Source organism: Phacochoerus africanus, chromosome 4, assembly GCF_016906955.1.
Source record: "Phacochoerus africanus isolate WHEZ1 chromosome 4, ROS_Pafr_v1, whole genome shotgun sequence".
Lineage (NCBI taxonomy): Eukaryota > Metazoa > Chordata > Mammalia > Artiodactyla > Suidae > Phacochoerus > Phacochoerus africanus.
The window spans coordinates 43,011,103-43,032,791 of NC_062547.1; the positions used below are offsets into that span (position 1 = coordinate 43,011,103).

General features: G+C 50.8%; 1 protein-coding gene across 1 annotated transcript in view; it reads right to left on the bottom strand.

Moving 5' to 3' along the window:
* OTOG (otogelin) overlaps positions 1–21,689 on the bottom strand; it is a 91,367-nt gene that overhangs the window by 35,953 nt on the left and 33,725 nt on the right. The window contains exons 24-33 of the mRNA XM_047774287.1: positions 20,082–20,189; positions 17,982–18,120; positions 15,386–15,520; positions 14,939–15,085; positions 14,563–14,682; positions 12,645–12,761; positions 11,808–11,964; positions 9,297–9,323; positions 6,697–6,864; positions 1,084–1,362 (exon numbers count right to left, since the gene is read on the bottom strand). Coding sequence (XP_047630243.1) covers positions 1,084–1,362; positions 6,697–6,864; positions 9,297–9,323; positions 11,808–11,964; positions 12,645–12,761; positions 14,563–14,682; positions 14,939–15,085; positions 15,386–15,520; positions 17,982–18,120; positions 20,082–20,189 — 1,397 coding nt within the window. The remainder of the gene's footprint in view (positions 1–1,083; positions 1,363–6,696; positions 6,865–9,296; positions 9,324–11,807; positions 11,965–12,644; positions 12,762–14,562; positions 14,683–14,938; positions 15,086–15,385; positions 15,521–17,981; positions 18,121–20,081; positions 20,190–21,689) is intronic.

Sequence of the window (21,689 nt, forward strand, 5' to 3'; positions counted from 1 at the left end):
ACCAGAACTAGGAACATCTGGGGAGGACCTACTATAAGCCAGGTCCAGACCAAAGCCTGAGAGATACAGTCAATTCTCCAAACAACCTTCCCAGGCAAATATCCCCGTTGTTCAGGTGAAGAAACGGAGGGGTGGGGGTGGGGGACAGGGCTCCTCCAAGTACCAAGGACCAGGGTCAGGATTCAAGAACAGGGCTGTCTGTTTTCAAAACCTGTGCTAATTCTGGTGCCCCCATCAAGGGACACAACTCTGGCCATCAGAGCCAGCGATGAATCTGTGCTGGGTGGGGTTCACTGAGGGACTTGTGGGATGACCACTAAATGTAAAAATGAGCTGGCCCAGCCCTGGGCTGGGGGTGGGAGGGATGACAAATGACAGGCTGACAGGGGACACGTTTGCACATGTGTGCATGTAAATGGAGCCACCCGTACAGCACAGGTGCCCTCACATACGTGTGCATGTGCAGACAGACAGGCCAATCTGGAGTAGTAAGGAAACCGTGATCGCTGTCCGCCGGGTTTAGGTGGAGAACAACGACTTCTAGGGCAGACCCACCTGCCAGGGAGCTGGCAAAGCCCTAGAACCTGCTGGTCTTGGCTGGTAAGGGCACGAAGCTGCCCCATCACCGCCCAGGCTCCTAGGCCTCCCATGGGGAACAAGGGGGCTTCGGGCTCCTCAGCCTGTGCCCCAGGGAGCAGTCCTTGACTCGCAGGGCAGGCATGTGCCCCCATCGGCAAGAAACCTGAGCCAGCGGGCTACGCAGGCTGTGGCCACGATGATCGCTTTTCACCTCGCTTCTACAAAGGCCGTCCTATATTTAGATCGTGTAAATGGCCTGTGGGAGTAGGCAGGACCCAGGAAGCTGGCTGGGCCCCAAGCCACACTGCCCAAGGCTCCTTAGGCCACCAACACAGAGGCCAGACCACCTCCCATCTTGGAGGGGGCACCCATATGACCTTCCTGTGCCAGGCAAATGAGGGACCCTGTCTCTTGGGGGCAATCGGAAGGGTGACGTGGGGGTGAGGAGAGGGGGAGAGTTGTGAGGGGCCGAGGAGGCTGGGGTGAGGCAGGGGAGACACCTACCCAGAAGGCGGAAGAGCGTGCCCCGGCGGAAGGCCTCCGTGCGCTTGTACAGCCGCAGGGCCAGCACCGGGCCTGACACATAAAGGAAGGCCCCGGGCTCCGCCAGGGACTCCAGGGCCACCAGGCCCGCCCGCCACATCCCACGGTGCAGCGCGAAGGAGGCCTGGTGGTGGAAGGCATCGCTGGCCTGCCACTTAGCCAGCTGCACAGACCCGTTGGCTGTGGCGTGGAGGAAGAAGTTGGGTCTGTCCGCTGCCTCCAAAGACACCACATCTGGGTCTGCAAAGAGCCAGGGGGTCAGGTCAGCAGAGAGGGGTCCAGATGCGGAGAGGCGCCAGACACCCAGGTGCTTTCTGCCATCTCAGTGACATCTCGGAGCCTGCCCCGCCTCTCCTCAGCCCACCCCCCTCTGCCCGCTGGACCCCCTCAGCACACCCTGCCTCCACCCAGCGGGAAGGAAGGTGGAGGCTAAAGCCCCAGCTGCCCAGCCTTGGGGAGGTGACCGAACTGTCCCCTCTTTCCTTCTCTCTCCTTCCTCTTCCCTCTCCTCCTGTCTTCCTTTCTCTTTCCCTCTCTCCGCTTTCCCTCCATCCTCCCTCTTTCCTGCATACTTCTCTGCAGCCCCTCCATGTACAGGCGCTATTCTAGATGCCCGGGATACAGCAGTGAGGAGGACAGACGGAACCGGCCGTCCAGGTAGAGTTACCGTCGATGGGACAGACTACAACAGGCTCAGGTTTGCTGATTTGCCAGGTTTCAGTTTTCTTGGTCCCGCTCCTCATGGGATCCCAGAGGGTCAGAGCTGGTGGACCAGGGACACTGAGCCCAACCCAGGGAAGGGAAAAGTGCCCCTGAGATGGGAAGGGGCTTGCCCGGAGGCCCAGGGCTGGGTTCCACTGTCCTCCCTCTCGGCTCCACCACGGCCTATTTCTAGAGAGTGGAGTTCACTGCTGGGTGGATCCCCCCCACACCCCCCAACCCACAGGCCCTGCAGGGTCAGTTCCCGAATCCACGGGCAGGTGTGGTACAGTCCCTGCCCAGCATGCTGGCTGTGTGGTGGGCAAGGGAATGAATGCCTCTAGGCTGTGAGGGAAGGACAGTGTGTGAAAACCCAGCACAGGGTCTGGTGAGCGCCTCCCCTCCCCCAGGGCCCCAGGAGGAACTGCGTAGACCTTCCTGGGCAGCTGTGAGAAGCTATAAGATAACAAGGGGAAGAATTCATTATTAATGTGAACAACTGTTTGTTTGTTTATCTGTGTGTGGGCCATACCCACAGCATATGGAGGTTCCCAGGCTAGGGGTCCAATCAGAACTATAGCTGCCGGCCTCCACCACAGCCGCAGCAACATGGGATCCTTAACCCACTGAACAAGGTCAGGGATCGAACCTGCAACCTCATGGTTCCTAGTCGGATTCGTTTCTGCTGCACCACGACGGGAACTCTGAACAACTGCTCTTGTTCAAGAACTTATTCTGTGCCGGGACGATGCCAAACGAGCCCTCTACCTGTTGGTTTTATTAAATCCTAAGAGAGGCCTGTGAGGTGGTGGACTCATTCATTCAGCAGCTAATATTACTGAGGGCCCACCATGTGCCAGGCATTGTTCTTGGCACTGGGGACACAATAGGGAACAAAAGGACAAAAACCCTGTCCTTGAGGAGCTTACATTCAAGTGGTGGGGGTGGGGACAGTAAATATAATGAACAAGCAAAGTCTATAGGAGGTTAGATGGTGATGACACTGTTGGCCCCACTTTACAGATGAGGGGAGTGAGGCCTAGAGTCACACGGATGGGGAACGAGGGAGGCAGGACTGGAGTCCAGGCTCTTAACTATGGCAAGTCAGCCCCAGGGATGGGATCCAGGAGCATGGGGCAGCCAGAGGAGTACAGCACCAAGTGCCTTGCTGTGTGACCTCAGGGAAGTTACTTCCCCTCTCTGAGTCTCAGCTTCCTCCTTTGTAAAGACTGAGGTGGATCCAGATCGAGGTTCTCAGTCATTTGTCCTAAAGTCCTAACAGGGGAGAGGCTGAGAGACAGACCTTGAGGTATAGTCATCCCTTGGGTCCCCCTGTGGACACCAAGACCCACAGCTGCTCAACTCCTTTACATAAAATGGGGATTCACACCCATGGGTTTCACATCTGAAATTCCACCTGTGGTGGGTTCGCAGATGTGGAATTGCAAATACAGAAGACGGTCTGTATAAAGCCTTGTGTTTTACCTTAAACACTCAAGTGATTTTTCACCTTCCATTCTCTAGAGTTTTATTTCTGTTTTAATCTCTTTGTTCAAGATACAGCCTGGAACACTGGTTTAAAGGGCTGGAGCCAAAATGGCTGGCTGCTGTCACTAGCAAGTGATGTGCCCTTGGGTAAGCTGTCTAACCTCTCTGGGCCTCAGGTCTCACATCTGTAAACTGGGGAAATAACAGCATCTACCTCCTAAGGCTGTTGTGAGGATTAAATGAGCCATTATATAGGAAGCACTTAGAATAGTGCCGGGCGTATGGTAGGTGCTACAGAAGAGTGAGAGATTGTTATTGATAAATTAACAACTTCCACCCCATTCATACTCCAGGGAGATGTGCCAGGTTGTGGCTTGTACATCTTCTAGGACATCAAGACCCCAAGAATATAAGCAATGAGATCCTGCTGTATAGCACAGGGAGCTGTATCTAGTCACGATGGAATATGACAGAAGATAATGTGAGAAAAAGAACGTATACAGATACGTATGACTGCGTCACTTTGCTGTACAGCAGAAATTGACAAGACAGCATAAACCAACTATATATATATATATATAAAGACCCCCAGAGTAATCAACTCAGGCCTGAACAACTTCTGAAGCCTCCTCTCTGTGACATTTTCTGCTCTCCACGTCTTCCCATCACAGTCTTTTGCATCCTTCAAGGCTGAATTCAAGGGACACCTCTTCCATGTAGCCCCCCCCAGATCTCACCTGGAAGGTGCATTCTCTTCTACTGTCCAGTACTCTGGGCACAGCACAGGGAAGGAGCACAGGATGGGATGGGGGGGTGGGGCCTGGGGCCTCACTGGGCCCTGTTCCCAGCTGCCCAGGAGCCCCAGGTCCCACAGAGATGGAGGCTGGCCTTCACAGCCCCAGGGCATCCTGTCCACAATGACAGTCTCCAGGGGCAGGCTGCTGCAGGGCTCTTCTTAACATGCCATAAAACCACTGGAAAATCCATACCCCCTCTCTTGACTGAACCTACTTACTGAACTAAAATACTGAATGGAGAACAGAAAATTCCCACTAAGCAGATGGCCTGTGGCCTCTGGAAGGTTGTAAGACACCTTCCTTCTTCCAACAAGACCACACAGATCTGGGGGTCAGGAATGTTTAGGGAGGAAGTGTTCTCCTTGGGGGCAGTGGGGGTGCTTCTGGCCCTCCTGGGGCTGGGTCCCCAGTCCCTCATGCCCAGGTTTCCTTGTACAGTGACATGATTCCTCCTGGCACCTCCTACTGTCCCCTGGCGCATACTACCATCAACACCACCCGGGGCTGGCAGGAGCCAAGGTGTCTCTCCCCTCCTTAAAGGCCTTCCATGGCTCCCTACTGCCCTCGGGATAAAGACCCAGCTCCTGAGCTTGGCTTTCACGTCCCTTCATGCTCCTTCCAACCCCCTGAGGAACACAGCTTATTCTCAGAAGCCCCTCCTAACTCCCCAAGACTGAGTTAGGGGCTCCTCCTTCCCTCGGGCATTATCATTGCTTTTGACACATCTGTCCCCTGGATGGGACTGTGGGCTCCCGTTGGGCAGGGATGGTGTCCTGACATCACTGATTCCCAAGTGCCCAGCTCTGCACCTGGCAAGGGAACAGGGCTCAGTGAGAGGGAGGCAAAGAGAGAGGGAGGGAGGGAGAGAGAGAGGGAGGAAGGGACTGGGGGTGGGGAAGAGAACGATCCTCATACTAGATAAACCCCAGACCCTGAGAATCTAAGAACTTAAATTTTTTTTTTTTTTTTTTGGCTTTTTGCCTTTTTGGCTTTTTGCTTTTTCTTGAGCCGCTCCTGTGGCATATGGAGGTTCCCAGGCTAGGGGTCCAGTCGGAGCTGTAGCTGCCAGCCTACTCCAGAGCCACAGCAACATGGGATCCGAGCTGCGTCTGCAACCCACACCACAGCTCACAGCAACGCCGGGTTCTTAACCCACTGAGCAAGGCCAGGGATCAAACCCACAACCTCATGGTTCCTAGTCGGATTTGTTAACCACTGCACCATGACAGGAACTCCAGAACTTAAATCCTTATAGTGAAATCAACTCTCTGAGATGTGTCTTAGTTCAAGACTCTATCTCATGCTGAGATTGGCTGCAGGGACCATCCGTGTGTGATTAGGTAGGTACTGATTACATGAGGCCAGCAGGATCTGGGTGAAGGAACCCTGACCATAGTGACCAGACACTGGGACACGTGCACATGGAGAAGGCTCCCTAGCACTGCTGAACTGAGGCCTTGGACGGCCCAGGGCCAAACATAAACACCACCTGGGGTCATTCACCACCCAAGCAAGGTCCTGCCACTCTTCAGGCACTGATGACCTCAGAAGAGAAGAGGGCATCCACTACAGCTAAGCCCTTGGAGTCTGCTGGCCGTCTGAGACTCAGGAGGCTGGCGGTCCCAGGCACACCTCCATCTGTGCAAGCCACCAGCCCAGAGCTCAGGGTGGTAACCTGAGCAAATCAAGAGCCTGCTCCTCCCACAGAAGGTCCCACCAAAGTCAACAGATCAGTCTTTTTTTTTTTTTTTGGTTCCGTGTGTGGCATGAAGAAGTTCCCAGGCCAGGGATCAAACCCGAGCCACAGCTGTAACAACTCTGGATCCTCAACCTGCTGAGGCTTCAGGGAACACCTCCCCTTTGGCATTTAAAGTCTATCCAGTCTTAATATATGGCACCAATGAACCTTTCCACAGAAAAGAAAATCATGGACATAGAGAACAGACTTATGGTTGCCAAGGGGGAGAGGGAGGGAGTGAGATGGCCTGGGAATTTGGGGTTAATAGATGCAAACGATTGCCTTTGGAATGGTTAAGCAATGAGATCCTGTTGTGTAGCACTGGGAACAATATTTAGTCACTTGTGATGGAGCGTGATCATGTGAGAAAAAGCATGTATACATGTATGTGTGACTGGGTCACCTTGCTGAACAGTAGAAAAGTGACAGAACACTGTAAACCAGCTATGATGGAAAAAATAAAAATTATTATAAAATTAAAAAAAAAAGTCTATCCAGTCTTAAGAATGGAGAAGAGAAGGCGAGGCGAGGAAGAAGACGGAGACTAAAAAGAAGAGGCCCGGGGAGGGAGGGAAGGGGGAGGTGTTGTCACCTGGCTTTTCTAGAGCACAGCCATTGTGTGAAGCAAAGTACAAAGGTACATCTGGACCTTGGCCTCCGTGGTCTTTTCAAGAGGATGGAAGGTGTCTCTTCAAAGAGGCTAAGAGGCTGACCAGGAACCCTGTCTCCACTGGGAAAGGGGCACCTGTTTCTCCAGCTACGATAGCCAGTTAGGGCCTCGGCATTCTCCCCTCCTCCAGCATCCACCTCCCTCCACCCAGGGCTGCAGGGAGTCCAGAGGGGGGACCTTACCGTGGGCCTTGGCCTTGAACAGAGCAGCCGTCAGCAGGAAGTTCACAATGTTGCCCGGCACTACATCTTCCGCTCTCACTAGGTCGATGGCACTGCCTGCTGCCTTCACCGCCACCAGGGCACCACCAGCTGCCAAGCTGGCCAGCTGGTAGGGGCCCTTGCCTAGTGCTGGAGAGAGGGGGTCCAGTGGTAAGCCCTGCCTCTCTGGGCCTTTGCCCACCTCCCATCCCTATGTGCCCAGCTCTCGCCAGAGGATGCCAAAGAGCCGCTCTGGGTCACTTCCTTCATCCTGGCCTCTTGGTTTCCATGAGGAGGAGGGGACGGAAGCCACAGGCAGTCAGCCCCTGATGGGAACTGACCCTCTGCAGAGCTCCTGAATCATTTCACAAGAAGCTTCGAAACAAGGCCACCCTTGGAGGGCCTCTGGGGCCCCCAGATGTCTCTCCAGGGGTATGTCCCCATTTCTAAGACTCTATCACTCCAGCCACTGCTCCATTCAGGGTGGGCTCTGGCAGAAGACATCAGGCCTCGTCTCTGCCCACCCAAGGGTTGGAGGATAAAGGCTGGGAAGGCTTGGGCTCAGCTTTAGCTACTTATTTCAAACACGTGTCACTTCTGTATCTCTCGGGTTCTGTGGTGGTTGGTACAGTCTGGACAGGGCCATGGGTTTCCTAGACAACAGCATCAGCCCTGCAACCGACCTCCTTGCCTCTGGTGTGCCCACCCTTGGAGCCTCCTCCCCACAGCACCTGAGTCACCTTCCTTTCCACACTCCCTGCTGCGACTCCTCCATGGCTCCCCTTTTGCCCTCAGGATAGAATCCAAGGGCCTGGCAAGAATTCAGGGGCCCTTCACGCCCCACCCCTGCCCCTGCCACACTGAACTTCTCTTGCTCTTCCTTGTAAGAGCCCAGCGGCTGTGTCCTTCATTGCGCCCCACCACTCTCGCTGTCCCACCCACTCAGCACAGTCCTCCCCTGCTGTGCCTGGGGCGAACGAACGCCTACTCAATCTCTGGGGCCCAGCTCAAATGTCACCTCCTCCGTGAAGCTCTCCCCACACCCTCTCCCTACACACAAGCATCCTCCCACTTGCACTCCAGCAGCCTCCATGCTCAGCACATGCTGAGCACATCTCTTATGAGAAGGGTCTCAATCAGGGGTCCAGGCAGTGCTGTGCTGGGAAATGGTTAACAATCAGCTCACAAAAAAAAAAAAAAAAAAAAGAACAAATGAAACCCCATTTGGTGATGTTTGCAGGTTTCCATGGTGTAAAGGCTCCCACCAGCAGTCAACCTCAAAATTCCAACTGGATGTGGAGGGGAGAACACACAACAGGGAGTCCTAGAGAGCCAGCAGTCACCGGCTCCGGCTCTCCACCGGGACAGGTATCTTAACTGCTGAATCCCCAGCGCCCAGCAAGAGACCAGAGAAAATGCTGGTAGAAGAGCAGAGTAAGAACAGGACGGGTGGGTGGGTGGAGGATGCTAGAAACAGCTTGTCCTTTGCCAGTTACTGCCACTCAAAATGCCACAGAAGGGAGCAAACTCTGCTCAGAGCCGTCTTGCTGAAATGTCGTGTCTGGTGTCAGACAGACCCCGCCTGTGAGGGACTGCATCCTCCTGAGACAGATTCATGCCTTTAGGGGTTAAAGGTTAGAGCCATCAGGAGCCCTTCAGGGGGCTAACATTTTGGTGAGACTGCAGTCACTATGAATTATCATGTCAGCCCTCATTCTCATGGACCCCCTAACTGGTATCCTTGCCTTTCTAGTCAGTCCCCCATAATTTCACCCAATCTACTCTCATGGGGAGGATGTTTTTCAAACCAAAATCTGATAATGCAGGTAACTGAGGACAAAGCCTTGGGTCCAGACCCATATAGGCCTACTCCTGGCAGGATGGTGTCTGGAAGTAGGGGCACAAAGGACTCTAGAAGTCAAAGACGAATGGCACCAAGGACTTAAGCACCTAATTCTGCCAACCTGGCCTCATTGCACAAAGATCAGTGCTGGAAACTACTCCTGGGCAGCCCTCCCCTCTCTGCTCCCCCCAAGCCTAGTGACGAGATGGACTAATTGGTTCTAATGCTGGACATTAACCTCCCTGAGGTCTTTGGTCATGACGTGCTTAATGCAGAAGTTGGAGCATATCCTGCTACCCTGTGACCCTGGCTAAACTTGAAGATGAATATAACAGGCTATGCTGGGCCATAAGTTTTGGCCTAGCCATCCTCAGGAAGAGCAGGTGGCATTTGCCTCTGCCAACTCAAAGCTTCAGAGACCCAAGAAAATGTTCCATCTGATGAGCTAGATTATAAGGCGAGGGGGCAGCACTGATGCAAATGGGGTTTTCAGGTCCTGGTGAAGCTGTCCTGCATGAGCACATCCCCAGGAAGATAGCCTGGCCTGGGCTCTGGACAGAGGCTGCAGGAGCTGCAGAGAGTAGTCCCGGGACAGCCCTGGGCCCTGCACTGTCAGGGATGTCTCTCCATAATGGTATCTTCCTGCAGGGCCTCAGGATGGCTGATGCTAGTGAGGCACCAGGGCAGGACTGGCAGTGCCCCAGCTCCCAAGGGGCCACGTGGGGGAAGATGAACTTACCTTTGTTAAAGAATTCACAGTCATATGCTGAAAGAGAGAGAACAGAGACATCTTGAGAAGCCTGGAATAGATGGACAGGGCCAAGGTCCCTAGTATCCCGGCTCTCCCTCCTTCCCAAGGGCTGGACTTGGCCTGCCTCCCAAACTCTGAGATTCTAAGTGGCCTTTGGATCCAGATGTCCTCTCTGTGCCCCCAGCACAGAGCCTAGCCCAGAATAGGCATTTAGCATGTATCCAATGAATGAATACAAATGAATGCTGGTCAGAAGGATGTATTTTGTGTGACCCCAAAGGGCAAAAATTGAACCAAGGGGTGGTAGCTCCAATCAGAAATGTCATGGAAGGTCCTACAGGAATGCAAGCACAAGACAGAAGTCAGACGTAAGTCTTTCAAGGGCCTTGGGAGGCCTCCAGGATCCAAGCCTTTTTCAGGCCCCCGGGTACAGTTTCCATCAGGCACTGGCAAGAGCCTCCAAATGTGTGTTCCACACGCCCTCTAGTGGCCTACTGCAGCACTGCAGATTGTTCCCCTGGCATCTCAGCCGAGGATTCCTTAGTTCATGGGGGGAAGCTAGGGTCCATGCAGGGGTCACTAAAGCCAGGAGCAAGACCATGAAGAGCCAGGTGGCCTAGTATATCTGGGATAAATACTGAGGAGGAGTCTCCTTCACTCTCAGGCATGGTCTAAAGAAAGCAACTAACACCACCTCACACCCCGAAGTCCCATGATCTTCTTTGCATTTGGCATTGCCCTCTGGAAAAGAGTACCAGGAATCAGTAGATTGACCTACCATGTGGCTCTGGGAAAGTATGTACTTCTCCTCACCTACGGACTCAGAAGATTGAACTCAAAACTAAGAAGATCTCCAAGGCCCTCCTTTCAAGTGTGTACGAGGTCCATGGGAGGTCACCCAGAAAAGCTGTCAAGAGCCAGCTCTCAAGAGTCCCACAGACCTGGGTTCAAATCCCATCTCTCTCATACAGTCAGCTGTGCATACTGGGACAAGTTACTTAACCTCTCTGAAATGTAGTGCCCTCCTCTGCAGGATGGGGACCACCACTAGTATCTGCCACACAGACGGAGGCCTGGACTAGAGTAAACCAAGTGCTCGTCTCAGGTGCAAAATTTAAAGAGATATCAAAAATCTCAGTAATCAGGATATGTAATATTTTAACACAATTTTTTAAATTTCAAAATTCATGCAAAATATCCATGATGAACAAAATAGCAACATTTTAAAATAAAGATCAGGAGTTCCCACTGTGGCACAGTGGAAATTAATCAGACTAGTATCCATGAGGATACATGTATCTATATGTATATATGCACGTGTGCTCAAAATGTTTTTACCTGATAGAAGTGTGCAACCAAGAGCATTTGCAGACCACCACTGCTCTTAAAAAAAACCCTTCTATCTTGTGCTGCCTCTGATGGGGCCCCTGTGTCTCTGCTGACAAAGGGCCCCCATAGTCACTATCTTGTTTGACCCTCCCAATAAACCTGGTGGGACAGGTCTAGTCCCATTCTTCAGATGAGAAAATTGAGCCGCAGAGAGTTTGGAGGACTCGTCTGAGGTCATACAGCTTGCAAATGGCAGCACTGGGTCTGGAACCCAGGGCTCCTGGCTCCTCTGATAAAGTGGTTAAGAGCTTGGGTTTGCAGCCAGACCATCTGGTTCTACTATCAACCTGTGTGACCGTGAGCATGTTATTTAATCTCTCTGTCTCTCTTTAACCCATTTCTCTGGCTGTAAAACAGAAATAGACAGTCCTATTTCATAGGATTATTTAAGAATTCAATGAATGATGGGAGTTCCCATTGTGGCTCAGCGGTAACGAACCCAACTAGGATCCATGAGGACGAGCATTCAATCCCTGGCCTCGCTCAGTGGGTTAAGGATCCAGCATTGCTGTGAGCTGTGGTGTAGGTCACAGACATGGCTCGGATCTGGCATTGCTGTGGCTGTGGCTATGGTGTAGAATGTCAGCTATAGCTCCAACTAGACCTTTAGCCTGGGAACTTCCATATGCCTCTGGTGCAACCCTAAAAAGCAAAAAAAAAAAAAAAAAAAAAAAGAATTCAACGATACACACAAGCCAGCTGGAGCCTGACACATAGTAAGTACTCAATAAATGCTGGCCAGGGAGTTCCTGTCGTGGCACAGTGGTTAACGAATCCGACTAGGAACCATGAGGTTGCGGGTTCGGTCCCTGCCCTTGCTCAGTGGGTTAACGATCCGGCGTTGCCCTGAGCTGTGGTGTAGGTTGCAGACGCGGCTTGGATCCTGCGTTGTTGTGGCTCTGGCGTAGGCCGGTGGCTACAGCTCCGATTGGACCCCTAGCCTGGGAACCTCCATATACCACGGGAGCGGCCCGAGAAATAGCAAAAAGACCAAAAAATAAAAATAAAAATAAAAATAAAATAAATGCTGGCCAGAGTGATGGGTCCCCACAGGCCTGCACACAGAGGGGACCCCACTCCCCCCTTCAGATGATCAGTTTGAACACTCACGGCAGAGGCGCGGGGTCCTCCAGTCGACGGCCACCCCGTGCTGGCAGCACTGGTGGGCGTAGGCGGACACGCTGGCACAGAAGCACTCACAGTCACCGCCCCGGCTGCACCCACATGTGTCTGTCAGGCAGTTTGAGTAAAACCAAGTGACATCAACCTGGAGGAGGTCAGAAGTCAGAAGTCAGAGGTCAGATGATGGATCCTGAATATTAGCCCTACATCTCCTCAGATGATGCTACGCAGCCTCAGAGAAAGTGTAAATGTGAAGGGGCCACAGGAGGGGGTGAGCCACCCCTGTGGGCTGAGGGCAGAGGGGCAACCAGCTCAGGGGGAAACGTTAGCTCTGGGCTCAGGCAGACCCCACGTTTGAAAACTAAGTTCGCTCCTTGCCACAGCCTAGGCTACTGGGTTCAGGGGCTTAGGGTGTGCCTGAGAAACAGACATGGGGTGTGAACCCCCAGCCAGGGCCAGGGATGGCCAAGGCCCATTTGACAACAGACTTCAAGGCTCCAGAGGGGACCTTGCAGGGCTAAGCACCAGCTCTCCTCTGTCTCCACAGAGGGGCCCGTGTCCGCCATCCAAAACCTCATCAGGAGGAAGAGCCAAAGCAAGACAGGCTTGAAAGGGTCCCAGAAGCTCTGTCTGTCTGTCTGTCCTGGGACATCAGGGGAGACAGGGCAGACTCATCAGAGCAGGCCAAAAGCAGCGAAATGGCAGAGGGGACCCTCCCCTCTAGGCCTGAGCTGTCACTCTAAGGCATGCGGGGAGGAGGGATCTGAGGACAGAAGGGATCCCAGGGAGGTGGGGAGGGGACTCAGGAGCTTGGGATCCACTCACCACAGGGTGGCAGGTCTCAAACACCTCGCTGAGCAGGATGCTGCACTCCTTTTTGGCAAAGGGTTCTCGGAGAGGATTCAGGACACACGTGTCTCGGGGGTCGAGGGTGTCTGGGCACTGAGGGGGCAGAGAAAGCTCGGTTGATCTCCCCACCCGCCTCCCAAATGCCTGATGCCTGGTGTGGTGGGCAGACTCTTAGAGCCCCCCCCACACCCCGATCCTCATATGGTGTTTCTGTCCTTATATAATCCCCTGCCCTTGACAGTGGGAGCGACCATGCTGACAAGCTGACAAAAGATGGCAAAGGCGATGAGTGGATGTGCTTATGTGTGTGTGATTGTGTCATCATGTTATGTAAGACTGCAGCGCCCATCGGCTGGAGTCCCTCCCTTGTTGGTTGTGAATGGCGCGTGGCAGGAGGGTGGGTGGTCTCTAGGAGCTGAGGGTTGTCCTAGGTCAACAGCTCCCCCCAAAACGGAAGCTATCAGTTCTTTGGTTGCAGTGAACGGCTGTCAAGAACCACACAAGTGGGCAGGGAAGCAGGTCCCTTCCCAATTGAAATGGCTGGAACCTTGGCTGCAGCCTGTGAGACCCTATGCTGAGAACTGAGTCCAGCCCTGACTCCTGACCCACAGAAACTGTGAGATAATACGTGTGTGTGGAAGGATGCTGCTAAGTCTGCAGTTACAGACACAGCCATAGTGAACTCACACAGATTTCTCTAGTGTCTGCTGAACCTCCTCCCTTATGCTACACTGTCACTAGAACCCCAGGGTATGCCCAATGGGATTATCAAGAGAGAAATAACAGTGGGGGGGGGGGGGTAATAAATGTTGGTCACTCATTCTAAAATGGAATGAGGTAGGCCATACTTTTCAGAGGCTTTTGAGAACAGCCTTGTCCCACCTCAGGATTTCACTGAGCTCCAGGCCATGTTTAAGTGTTCCCTTGACTTAAGTGTATGCAGGTGTATCTCTCTCTACTCCCCAGTAGAGAATCAGGAACCTCAGATTATCCAGGCCAGGAAAGCCAAATATGTAACACTCACCCCACTCTCTAAGGCAGCACCCATGGCAGACATAACTAATCAATCAGCTTTTCCTGCTGAACCTGACACAATTGTTGGTATTTCTCAATAGAGCTTCCCAGGCAGCCTCATCTGACTGATCAGTTTTGTCACAGGAGATGAAGTCTATTCACCATCCATCTCTAAGCCCCTTCACTTCACAGAGGACCACAGAGAAGATGAGATTTACTCGAGGTCACTCAGCAAGTCACTGGATGATCTAAGATAAGAACCCAGGTCTCCTGCACTCAGTTCAGTGCTCTTTCCCCCATAGCTCACAGCTTGGCATCCTCAGTCAGACATTTCCCAGACCTCAAAGACAACCCCCGTCATTTCTGCTGCTGCTAATATTATCCTTCTTCTCAGAGACCTTCTCTTCCATATATTCATCCATTCATGCATGGTCTATCTTTCAAGTATCGCACTAGTTCCACTGCCTTCAGGAAGCCCTCTCTGATTGCCTCAACCCATGTGGGTCTCTCTTGGTCTCTCCTCTGTGCCAGACCTTTCACCAGGCACTGGGGGCACAGAGATGGGTAAGATGGTCATGCTTCAATAAGCCTCATTGTCTCTACTAGGTGCTCATCTCTCCCAGGACAGTGATTTGTCTCCTTCCCAGCCCCAGCCCTCCCACCAGACCTGAGCCAGGGTCTGCTTCGTGAGGCGGGATGGTGCGTGTCCTCAGGCCACGGCACAGAGTCTAGGCTCGGGACACGGGGTCAGGGGCAAGAGAGCAATTGCAAGATCAGCCTCACACCAGTGGCCCCCGCCCCTGACCTGCAGCCAGGATCTCTCAGGGTTGACCCGGGCCCATCTGGGTGAGGGGAGGGAGCCAGCTTGAAGAGGCTTTACCTCGACGGCAGCCCAACTGCCCCCAAACTCCTGGGGGTTGGTTAACTCTAAGTTCTCCGGGGTCCTCATCTCATTGATGGTTTTTAAGTCAAAGTTCCCACACAGTCCTGTCAGCTGGCCCTGAAAGAAGAGAGAATGGTCAGCTGCAGGGGCCCCAGGGTGACCACGAGCCTAGGAGTCTGTCATGAGGTCACAGTATGCAGAGCAAGAGAAGAGTCAGAGGAGAAGGGGCCCAGAACATGATGGGGCAGAGGGACAGAAGTCATGACGCTCCTGGCTCTTTGGCAAGGGTACAGCTCATGCAGGGATGCTCAGTGGCTTGGCTCCATCTAAGCAGGAGCACAGAGACTGAGAGGGTCACTGCTCATGTGACTACCTGCCACTGTGGCCCAGCCTGGACGTGCACCGTGGTTCTCTGGTCCCATAAGAGGGTGATGTGCTCCCGTGGGAAATGCACCAGCGTGAAAAACCCTGCTCGCCAGGTGTGGACCTCCTGCTTCTCATCCAGAAAGCTCTCAGGACTCTAGGGGAACAGAGGTGGCCATTCCCAAGGTCAGAGTGTCTCCCGGCACCTGGCTCAGCTGAGCCTGGCTGCAAGTCACTGCCCAGCCCCCAGGAGTTCCCTGCCATCTCTGCCTCCCTCATGCCCTGACATTGGCCTCCGGGAGCCTGACCCTGGCCAAGGACTTCAATCTGGGCTGCTGACTCCAGGGCTCCATGAGGAAACGCCGTGGTGAGGAAACCAGTCCTTAGCCCTCTTCCGCCCCCGGCCCTTGTTAACCAGCGAATTGTCCACACAACCTTGGTCTGCCCTGAGCCTTACGGGACTTCCAGAGTCGTCATCGAAGATGATGAGCGAGTTCCCTATGTTGATGGAAATAAATTTCCTGCAGATGATGCCAGAGCCATAGCAGTTTACATTTTCTACAATCACAGAGAAGCTGAAGTCTGATGTGCTCTGAGGAGAAAGAAGTTAGTGCAATAAAACCAGGGAGAGAAGAGATTCTGCTGAAAGGCCTGGGGTAGAGGCACAAGGATGCTGAAGTGGTTTTCAACCCACTTCTACTTCATCTGTGTGCCTATGGACAACTTACTTTGGTTCCTTGAAGCTCAGTTTTGTTTTGGGTACCTGCTACAGTGTTAAGCATGTGGGGACTCTCTAAAAAGTATCTGAAGAATGAATGGATAAATGAATGAATGAACAAATGTACAATAAGGTTGACTGGTGTTGACAGGAGTGCAAGAGAGGGGCACTGTCTTACACACACTGAAGACGGTAATGTAAGGCTTTTCCGGAGGGTAAGTGTTAACTTTTATAGCCATTCTGCTTCCAAGAGCCTACAGACATATCCACACAAGTATTGATTGAGCACTTAAATATGGACAACAACCTAAATGTCCATCAATGGCAAATAATGAAATGAATGACAGCACATCCCTTTTGTGGAATTCTACAGAAAGAAGAAAAATTGACTGACTCTATGTGATAATGTCCCAAGTAGAATGTTAAGTGATAAAAGTGATGCTAATCATAGAAACTAAACAAAATGTGTGTGTCTGTCTGTCCGTCTGTTGGTCGGTCTGTCTCACGGAAAATGATCTTGAAGGGTTGAAATCCGTTATGAGTGCTTATTCAGCAGGGAATAGGAACAGAAGAGATGTGAAAAGATGTATTTATTTTTAATATAGGCTTCTACATCATTTTAAATGTTAGTGGAGAGGGTGAGAAACCTTTGAAATTTCAAAAGTAAAATCAGCAGTTCCCGCCGTTGGTGCAGTGGGAGAGAATCTGACTGGGAACCATGAGATTGCGAGTTCGATCCCTGGCCTCACTCAGTGGGTTAAGGATCCTGCGTTGCTGTGAGCAGGGGTGTGGGTCGCAGACACGGCTTGGATCTGGCATTGCTGTGGCTGTGGTGTAGGCCGGCTGCTGCAGCTCCGATTCGACCCCTAGCCTGGGAACCTCCATATGGTGTGGCCCTAAAAAAAGACAAAAGGCAAAAATAAATAAATAAATAAATAAATAAATAAATAATTTTAAACAAATAAAAAGTAAAATAAAACAGAATTAATAATCTTTGCCTTATGGAGTTACTGAAATTATGTGAAAGACTCCATCCAGCACAGTGCCTGCCCCATAGATAGAACTTATTCCAGGAAAGATTTAGCATCGTCATCATCACTATTACTGTTCCTCTTCCTATTGTATGAGATGGACAGGGCCTTAGCAAAACCAAGGCCTCTGAATGTGACTGGGCCACCCTCCCACCTGCCCTGTTGGTACCCCTTTCTCCTTCTGGAGAGAATCCTGCCTCTACCGTGCCACCCCCACATCACCATTCCTTTTCCTCTGGGTGAGCAGATGGCTTTAACACATGACTCCTTAAGCACACTTTCTAGGCAGATTTCTTTTCTTCTTCTTTTTCTTTTTTTTTTTTTTTGTCTTTTTGTCTTTTTAGGGTCGCACCTGCGGCATATGGAGGTTCCCAGGCTAGGGGTCAAATTAGAGCTACTACTGCCGGCCTACACCAGAGCCATAGCAACGCTGGATCCAAGCTGCATCTGCATCCTACCCCACAGCTCACGGCAATGCCAGATCCTTAACTCACTGAGCGAGGCCAGGGATTGAACCGGCAACCTCATGGTTCCTAGTCAGATTCGTTTCTGCTGCGCCACAACAGGAACTCCTCTAGTTAGATTTCAAACTTGATCCCAGTTCTGTCACTTACTAGTTGTGTGACCTCGGGTAAGGTATCAACTTCCCTAAGCCCAAGTTGCTCCATCAATAATAAGTGTGCAATAAATTCTATCTTGTGGACTGCTGTAAGAATAAAGTGAAATAATACTTTAAAATGGTTTGGTGGGTCATCAGGCATATGATAAAGGACCAGAAAGCAGCCACTTATACAATTTTTTTTTTTTTGTCTTTTTAGGGCTGCACCTACGTCGTATGGAGGTTCTCAGGCTAGGGGTTGAATTGGAGCTGTAGCTGCTGGCCTACACCACAGCCACAGCAATGCAGGATCTGAGCCACGTCTGTGACCTACACCCCAGCTCAAGGCAATGCCAGATCCTTAACCCACTGAGTGAAGCCAGGGATTGAACCTGCATCCTCATGGATACTAGTCAGATTTGTTTCTGCTGAGCCACGATGGGAACTCCCACTTATACTATTAAAGACAGAAAAACCACTGGGACCTAAGATGGCAAGGTAAAAATGATGAGTGGACATGCAGTGGGATATTTATGACAGGTAGGCTCTGTCCACCCGGATCTTACTCCTCAGCACGTCTTTGAGTCTCTTAAGAGCCTCACATCAGGGCTAAGATCCTCCCACCCACCCACTCATGCATCAACATCAGCCTCAACTGCCTGGGGACCCCATGGAGCCGACTGTGCAGACACACCCAGGCACTCACCTTGACCAGGTGCACTTTGCACGCTCCCACGAAGTCAAATGGGAGCCCATCAAAGGTCCGGTAATGCCGGTCACCATAGGCCGTGCAGGTGGAGGCGCAGGGGTGGAGGGTGCACTGAAAGGAGCCGCGCTGGCACACACTGAAATACACCCACCCAGACACCTCACAGAGCACGCCCCCATCCCCACCTTGAACCTCCACGAGAGAGCCACTGCCCATCAGGTGTCCACCATGTGCCCCTGAGCTGGGGGTCAACAAACATCGTCCATCTCCAACAGATGCTCCAACAGGTCCCCATTTTATGCAGGAGACGATAGGCCTCCGAGAGGTTAGGTCAGTGCATAACAGAGCCAAGACTGAGTCCAGATCTATTTAACTCCCACATCCACACCTTTTATCATTCCAATCGTTTGTTCATTCAACAAATACTTTAGAAGGTAATGAGTGCTATGGAGGGGAAGGAGCAAGATAAAGGGGACTGAGAATGTGTTGGAGGGTGGGTTGCAATTTCAAATAAGAAGGACAGAGAAACGTGAGCAGGGAATCAATGGTGGTGAGAAAAGTAAGTATATGCACATCTGAAAGAGGAACGGAGTCCTCGGCAGAGGGTACAGCCTTTGCAAAAGTCCTGGGAACATGCAGAAAGACAATATGGCTAGAAGGGAGAGTGTAGGGGGAGAGGAGGAATTCAGGGATGGAACAGAGGTCCAGATTCTGGAGGTCCAAGAAGGCCATGGTGAGATGGGTAGCTTTGCTAGGAGTGACAGAGGGGGGGTGTGGAGGATTTAATTCTGGGCATAACATGCTTTGCTTTATGTTCCACTCTGGCTGCCATGCTGAGTCTAAGCGGAAGGGCGCTGAAGGTGGAAGCTGAAAGATCAGCTGAGAGGTTATTCTGCAAATCAGAAAAGAGATGATGGCAGCTCAGAGCAAGATAACAAAGAAAAGGAATAAAAAGAGATCCAGATTCTGGATCTATTTTGAAGGTAGAACCAAAAGGATCTACAGGCAGCTTGGATGAAGGTGGGAAGAGAGAGAACTCAAGGATGATTGCAGGTGCTTTGGCCTGTGCAACTAGAAAAATGAAGTCTTCCTCCATCCAGAGGGGGAAGGCTGATTAAGAAGCAGGTCTAAGGGGGGAAGATTAGGTGTTTAGTTTTGGGTGTGTTGGGCTTTGGGATGTCACATATGTATATTGATATTAATGTGCATACAGTCTGCAAATATCCTCACGTACACACTCTTACGTATAGGCATGCAGACATTCATGGGGAAACACAAACATCTATCTTACATATATGTTCAGCCGCATGTAAATAGAAACAGGCACATCCAATGTATTCACACACCTTGCACATTCATGTCCTCACAGGCTAAACGGATATAGGTGTACACAAATATACAGAAACCCAACTGGATACGTATACAAATTCATAACTGTACATATGTGCTAACATATTCAGGATTATGACTGCTCATCTTTTCATATACATGCATGTGCATATACATTCACTTATGCAGTCTATGCATTTTGGACATGTGCCTACACTTACATCTGTCTAAATGTGCAACCACATCATCATGATTACAAATACACACATACACACATTCATATACACATCTGAACAAACTCATGTTCATGTAAATACTCACAAACACAGCCCCCTCCCAGGGTTTCCCATTGTGGCTCAGCAAAACAAAGCCAACTAGTATCCATGAGGACGTAGGTTCGATTCCTGGCCTCCCTTAGTGGGTTGGGGATCCGGCGGTGGTGTAGGTCGAAGATGAGACTGGGATCTGGCATTGCTGTGGCTGTGGTGTAGGCCAGCAGCTATAGTGCTGATTCAGCCCTTAGCCTGGGAACCTCCATATGCTGCAGGTGCTGCCCTAAAAAGACCAAAAAAAAAACCAAAACCATCCCCCCCAAATCCTTTCTATGCCTACATTTGTGCATATAGGCAAATCCCTCTAGAGCACACAGACACACAACACAAATGTGAACATGATTGAAAGCCAATGCTTAATTCTGTTCAGGATCATACGGCCCATGTCCATCCTCACTCCCAACCAAAAGCAGAGCCTGGGTGGGCCCTCACTTACCAGGAATGGCAGGGAGACATGACCTGGTCCCCAGGGAAGTACTCCTTCCCCTTCCACGTGCACGGGCACTCCTCTGGCAGGAAGCATGCATCCCCGTGTCTGAGCAGGCTGCAAGGACACAGAGGCAGGGGGTCAGGAGAGTACCTTTCCCACATCTGCCACCTATGGAGGACAAAGAGCTCTCCCCAGGCAAAGAGGAGACATCACTTTGGATCCTACATATAGTAACAGGAAAATAGAATATGATGGACAATATTAAACCAATAAATTTGACAACTTAGATGGAATGAACATGAACATCTATGAATAAATTCAATGACAAATGTGAAAAACCTTTAGGTGAAAACCGTGAAATGGTGAAGAGAGACATTAAAGAAGGCCCAGTAAATGGAGCAATAATACTGTACTTGTCAACTCACTCGTGTGAAGAAGTCAGTTCACCCCAAAGCAACCTCTAGATTCAATGCAATCCTATTTAAAATCCCAGAGGACATTTTGTAGAAATTGACAAGCTTATCCTAAAATTACATGAAAATTCAAAGACCCAGAAGTGCCAAAAAAAAAAAGTTTGAAAAGGAACAAAGTTGGAGCACCGTCAGTTTCTGACTTCAACATGTACTATAAAGTTTTGGAAATGAAAACAGTGTGATGCTGGCCTAAAGATAGACAAATAGATCAATGGAACAGAATAAAGAGTCCTGAAATAGACCCATTTTTATACAGTCAATTGATTTTTTTAAAAAGATGTCAAAACAATTCAATAGGGAAAGGAAAGTCTTTTTTTAAAAAGAATAGGGCTAGAACCACTGAATATCCGTCAGAAAAAAATAAATCAAAATGACTCCATTTTATAGCGTATGCAGAGCAATGATTTTAGATAGGTTATAAATTCAAAAGAAAATGCAAAATTTGTAAGCCCCTAGAGGAAAATACATAAGACTATCTTTGTAACAGTGGCAATGAGCACTAATCAAAAAGAAAAAAACTGATAAGGTAGGCGGCACCAAAACTTAAAACTTCTGCTCATTAGAAGTTTTTAGACATATTAAGGCACATGAAGTAAATGAACAAACTACAAATGGGGAAAACATATTTGCAACACATACACCCAACAAAGGCCTTGCATCCAGAAATACGAAGAACTTCTGCAACTCAGCTTTTTAAAAATTAACAAACTAGGAGTTCCCGTCGTGGCGCAGTGGTTAACGAATCCGACTAGGAACCATGAGGTTGCGGGTTCGGTCCCTGCCCTTCCTCAGTGGGTTAACGATCCGGCGTTGCCGTGAGCTGTGGTGTAGGTTGCAGACGCGGCTCGGATCCCGCGTTGCTGTGGCTCTGGTGTAGGCCGGTGGCTACAGCTCCGATTCAACCCCTAGCCTGGGAACCTCCATATGCCGTGGGAGCGGCCCAAGAAATAGCAACAACAACAAGGACAACAATAACAACAACAACAAAAAAATTAACAAACTAAAAAGTGGGCAAAAGACCTGAATGGACACATTATTTATTTTTTGCCACACTTGTGGCAGGCTGAAGTTCCCAGGTCAGGGATCGAACCCATACTGCAGCTGCAACCTGAGGCATAGGGAACTTTTTGAATGAACACTT